This window comes from Coptis chinensis, chromosome 3 (assembly GCF_015680905.1).
Source record: "Coptis chinensis isolate HL-2020 chromosome 3, ASM1568090v1, whole genome shotgun sequence".
NCBI lineage: Eukaryota > Viridiplantae > Streptophyta > Magnoliopsida > Ranunculales > Ranunculaceae > Coptis > Coptis chinensis.
Genome location: NC_141458.1, coordinates 16,157,048 through 16,163,047, shown reverse-complemented (window position 1 = coordinate 16,163,047; position 6,000 = coordinate 16,157,048). Strand labels below are relative to the sequence as shown.

General features: G+C 35.7%; 2 protein-coding genes across 2 annotated transcripts; both read right to left on the bottom strand.

Annotated features, from left to right (window-relative positions):
- Positions 1-579: 579 nt before the first annotated feature.
- On the bottom strand, positions 580-1,431 carry LOC147508227 (uncharacterized). Its single transcript, XM_086596991.1, has one exon. It carries the CDS (start codon positions 1,429-1,431, stop codon positions 580-582), a length of 852 nt encoding a protein of 283 aa, XP_086453117.1.
- Positions 1,432-1,864: 433 nt separating this feature from the next.
- On the bottom strand, positions 1,865-2,946 carry LOC147508226 (uncharacterized). Its single transcript, XM_086596990.1, has 2 exons — positions 2,909-2,946; positions 1,865-2,702 (listed from the first exon to the last, which is right to left on the bottom strand). Exons 1-2 carry the CDS (start codon positions 2,944-2,946, stop codon positions 1,865-1,867), a joined length of 876 nt encoding a protein of 291 aa, XP_086453116.1.
- Positions 2,947-6,000: the final 3,054 nt, after the last annotated feature.

The following is a 6,000-nucleotide window of genomic DNA, read 5'->3' as shown; positions in this document are numbered from 1 at the left end:
TATGTAAATATAGATTTACATATATAATGACTATGTAAAAATATATTTACATATATTCTGTCAGGTGTCAGGCTAATTTCATTCCCAAAAGGTATTATGTAAATTTAAGTTTTCATAACTTTAGTGACTATGCAAATATAGTTTTACATATATATGACTATGTAAAAATACATTTACATATATTTGGTCAGGTGTCCAGAACTTTTCAATCTCAAAAGTTACTATGTATATTTAAGTTTGCATAGGTCAAGTTACTATGTAAATATATATTTACATATATAATGATTATGTAAAAATACATTTACATATATTCTGTCAAGTGTTAGGGAAATTTCATTCCCAAAAGTTACTATGTAAACTATATTTACACAGTAATATAAAACCTCCTTTGACTAGCTGTTTTAAAAATCTCCGACTAAAAAACGTAATATATAAAATCCAACATCAAACTATAAAATCCAATATCATAAAAAATAAAGCAAGTTCATCGGCATCTTATTTTTCATATACGAGCAACATCAAAGAATAGATGAAAAAATGCAAATTCATTGACATCTTGCTTTTATATAAAAGCAACCATCAAAGAATAGATAATTGAACTGGTGCAGAGCATGTTGTAGGAGTGGAGCCTACTCTTGGGTTGCGGTGGCCATAGCAAGGGCCCTTGTTCTTCTTCCTACCTCTTGTAGCACCCGTGTTGTGCCTCCGTTTCTTGTCTGGTCTCCCCATATTCTTTTTCAGATCTGAAGCTAGTAAATCAGGCACACTTAGTACCTTAGCAGGCATTTTACTGTTCTCCATAAGTATTATAGCTCTTGAATAAATATCGCGGAATGTCTGAGAATAGAAGAATTTATCACAGTAGGTATACACATTCAATCTATCAGCCAAAAGGGGGCGCAGTGTGTGCGCACAAGGGAATCCTTCAATTCTCCACCAATTACAAGAGCAGTGACTTCTATTCAAGTCAACCAAGTAAGTATGATTAGCACGCACCTCCAAAATACCCTCCCTTGACTTAAGAACCACCCAACTTCTCCCCACCTCGATTCTCTCAGCCAATAAAGTTTCCATAGATGGACATAAGATAGTAGTCCAGCTCCTAGCCAACTCCCGCCGATCAGACATCATTTTCATAATTTTCCCACGGATCTTGTCCATCATTGGAGTGATAGGCAAGTGGCGTCCTAGTAGGATCCAAGAGTTGAAGCTTTCCGCAATATTGGAGCACATATCGCCATATCTATTTTCTTGAAAATAAGCATTACACCAATGCTCATAACATATGGTGGACAAAAATGTTTTCACTTGATTGCCGCAAATATCTTGAAAATCAGCCATCACTTTCTCAAACTCATGGTGCGTCCCAGCATAGGCAAGGTCTAAAAAGAGATCCAGGGTATGCAAGCGAAAGCAATGGTTGCTGGGCATAGCTGAATTAAGATTATTTTTAAGGTGCCACAAACAATAACCATGATGGGAATCAGGAAAAATGTGAGAGACACCCACGAGTAGACCATGATTTCTGTCAGATATAAAAGCTAGCCTACGATCTTTGGAGACCACCAACCTAAGTTGCTCCAAGAACCAATCCTAATTGTCATCAGTTTCAGAAAGTACAACCGCCATAGCTACTAGAAAAATACCTAGAACACAAATAAACATCAATTACTGATTTGGTTTTGCGTACCATACTCATTATGAAAACTTAACTCTTATATGTAAAAATAAATTTTCATAGGCTAAATTATTATGTAAATATTAAAATGCATAGGCTAAACTACTATGTGAACGTAAATTTTCATAGTTTATGCTTATTCAGTTTTACAAACTACTATGAACTACTATGTGAAAAGTCACAAACTCAAAAGGACAGACCCTCATTTGCATTTTTGGTAGTAGCTGACAAGATACACCCCTTGTATTTTGTTTTCACGAAAGTTCCATCCAAACAAAGCATAGGATGACAGAAGTTAAAGCCGTGAATACAAGCACCAAATGCAACAAATAATCTCTTGAACTTTCCTGTTGTTGATTCCTTTTCCAAAACAATATGACTCCATGGATTGGTTTCTTTTAGCTTTCCAACATACCAATGTAACTGATGATAAGATAAAGCATGGTCCCCATGTATCTCCTTCAATGCAAGATCTCTGCTGGTATGTGCAAAGTAATAATTCAAGTTCACACCATATACCCTTAGAAAATGGTCAGTGATTTCATCTGGCTTAATCAAAGGTTTGTCTCTCACCATATCTAAAACAATACTCTTTACAAATTTACTATTCACTGGGGGATTGTTAACGACAGCGAATTCAGCCCCACATGTGTGTTTTGCTTCCATTGTCATTATTTCAAAGAACTTCGACATCTTATACTTTTTGGATGAGTGAACTCTCCATAGACACCCAGTTTTAGTCTTCAAATAACACTTAGTCGTGACTCTATTAAGATCATTCTTCTTAATAAGAACTCTGTAATGATTAACAAGACAATGTCGTAAAAGCTCAATACGAAAATTAGTAGCACCACTAGGAAATCTCTGTCCCACACTAGTCAAAATAGGCAAAGAAGTGACATTAATATATTTTTCATCATATGTAGCAGAAGACATAGAAGAACTAGAAGTACAAGAAGATACCTGAAGAGAGACTTTGGAACTAGAACCAGCGCACACAAAGAAAAAAATCCAATTGATGATGCTGTTATCAAGAATGTATAAAAACCTTTAAACAAATTCAAGCAAACAAGGGATTGAAGCTCCAAGTCAGTATCTATCACAATACGTTTTGAATCCCTTACAAAAGACAGTTCTATAGACAATGAAGTAAGTCTAGCTACTTTTCAGAAATCATACGTTGAATCAGCAATCACACCGTTAGTCCTGACATGGAAACTCATAATTTACGTCTCGTACATAATAGCAAAAAGAGCAGTCCCATCCATATTTGCATTTGCAGAAAACAACAAAATCAAATTGATGAACATATGTAAATGTATTTTTATATAGTCAATATCACCAACGAAACAATATTTTCAGCAATTTAACTTTTAAATTTTCATGGTCAAAATCAAAATTGCAAAGAAGATGGAAAAGAGGTGAATCTCTTCAGCGTCGAACCTTCTTTCGTCAATTGAGAAACAAAGGAGGTCAAATCGTGTTATCCAAGCAGATGAATCGGCGTTCTTCTTGGTAGAAATTACGATGAATCTGTAAAAAGGGTCAAACGGATAATAAAATAAAATAGAAAATAAAAATCAGACTGGATTTGCCCTGTTATTGGAAAACAGTGAGGCTATGTGGTATGGGCCGCTATGTGGTATGGGCCGATAAATAGAAAGGTTATGTGGTATGGATCGATAGGAAGGGCCCATTTCTTGGATTTTTTTAGTTTGATAATCTTCGTGGGTTTACGATTATTCCCACTACGGCACTACCACTGAAATTGTTGCACAGAAGAGAATATAATTCAGCATAAAATGAGGAAGACAAAATTGAGTTGAACTATTTGCTTTGCCTAAGTTGGTTGATGACCTAGAAATCGTGCAAACAAATCACATTCTCTAATTCCTTAATGGTTTTTATTATCATTGTTTTTTGGCAGCAATAAAAATGTCTAACGAAGGATACAAGATCAAGAGCAAACTCGTTTCACGATCAGAAAGAGTGCTGTCAATGAATCTACACTACTCCCAACAGAACCATGTACTGTTACGAGCCTTGAGTCTGGATGTGTTTGCATCTGGAACTACAATCTCTCTGTACTGCTAAAATATTTTAAGGTGAGTGCACGTACAACCGGCCAGTTCGATCAGCAAAGTTTATCGTAAGCAATGGTTTTGCTGGAGCAGATGATGACAGTACATGTTTATGCATGTATACAATTACAATTTTACTAATACGAATAATAAGATCAAAGTGCTTCATGCACACGCAGACCGCATTACGTGTGTTGTTGTCCATCCATCACTTTCATAGTTTCATCATATCATCCAACGACATGCAGCTTATAAAGTCGTGGGATTGGGAAAAAGATTGGTTTGTACTCATATTTGTAAGGGACATACTCCGTCCGTAAATGCAAGTGACATTAAATCCTACAGACGCTAACACGTTAATGAGTGCTTCTTTAGAATTTAGATTGTACTTTAAAGTATGGAATATTGGTTCTTTCGACCCAATTTTTATACTGAATGCACATTTAAAAGGGGTGAATTCATTGATAGTTGGATTGTTTAGGTTGAGAAAGGAAATGCTTAAATAGATGCGGCTGAGTACATACATCAAAATAGAAATAAATATTATGAACAAATCCAAGAGATAAAATATTACCATATAAACCTAGATCAAGAAATATAATCTTACGAGACAAGTCTACGTCTAGACTATTCCAATCCAATAGATACTATGCACATATTGCATAATATAATTGTTAGAAAAATGGGTTGCAATTGAAAGTCTATAGTGTTGTGAACACATAGGACTTGGAGTTGCGCAAATCCATTGAGAAATGAATGATAATTTTGTCTCCCAAATTACCCCACTTGAGATGAAATGGTTGATAAATGAATGTGAAAAACACTTAGTCCCACATGGAAAGAAAACCAAAGAGTTATTGAGTTTATAAGGCCTAATTGAGGCTACTTGGGTTGGGCCCCAAGGGGTACTACTAATTTTCCGTGGAAACGGAAAGCAAGCAAGCTCAACAAGAAACACACACACGTGTCACCGTTCGGCTGGGGCATGGCTAGGTGGTGTGTAGTGTATATTCTTTTTGGACAGCCAATTTCTTAACAAGGCCCAATCCGTTTGGGCCCATAAGGCTTAACAGTTTCACTTGAAACAGTAAAAAGCAAAAAACATTTCCGAAATAGTGTAATGGTCTGAAATGTTGCATTATGCCGGAATGGGTGTGATCTTTCGAAAGATGTAATGGTTCGAAACGTTGCATTATGCCGAAAATGTGCGACCTTTCGAAAAGTCACTATGTTGTCTCGAACAGTCACGGTGTTGGATCGAATAGTCACTGTGTTGTTTCGAAAATGCATATGTTCTATCTTGGGAGACAGTTTCCCATCCAATCTTGAAGCACCGTGAAGGGGAAAATCCGTCTTAAGGACATATTGAATCTTCACTAGGCTCGGATTGAAATTTTCGTACTTGGTATATAAGAGAGAAATATTTGTACTATTGTTGTTATTGGTAAAGTGTAAATATAATTAGGTTGTGGTTCCTAACAACTTAACACAGATTTATTCTTTTCGATTATACTTACTAATCAAGTTTTTGCTACCAACAAAATTTGTTTATGTTTTAGTTTGTTATATTTTCGAATATTAACAAAGCATGTTTCTGTTTCAAAAATGGCAACCCCACCAATTACTCCTGTTTCTACTGTTGTTGCAGTCCTTAATGTCGTTCCCCATTATGTTCCTCATGGGGAGAAACTTGAAAAATTTAATGGAACTAATTTCAAGCGCTGGCAACAAAAGATGCTCTTCTATCTAACCACCCTTAACTTGACAAGGTTTATATGGGATAAGGCTCCCGAAATAAGTCATGATAAAACTAACAAGGAAAAGGTGTTGGCAAAAGATGTTTGATATCATGCTGATTTCTTATGTATAAATTATGTCCTTAGCGGGTTGGCTGACTCATTATACAATGTGTATAGTGTGTTCAAGACCGCTAAGGAACTTTGGATTATTTGGATAAGAAATACAAGAGTGAAGATGCTGGCATGAAGAAATTCATAGTTGACAGATTTCTTGATTTCCACTACACCATAACAGGCTATTTGCAACGGCAAAAAAGCGTTGCTAATAATTTTTGCAACGCTTTTTAAGCGTTGCAAATATGGCGTGGGTAAAGTGTTGAAAATATTTGGAACGCTTAAAAAGCGTTGCAAAACAGAAATTTAACGCTTATTAAAGCGTTGCAAAAACGTAACTTTCCAACGCTTATTATAATTATTTCGTACACATATTTAAAACCTTTGC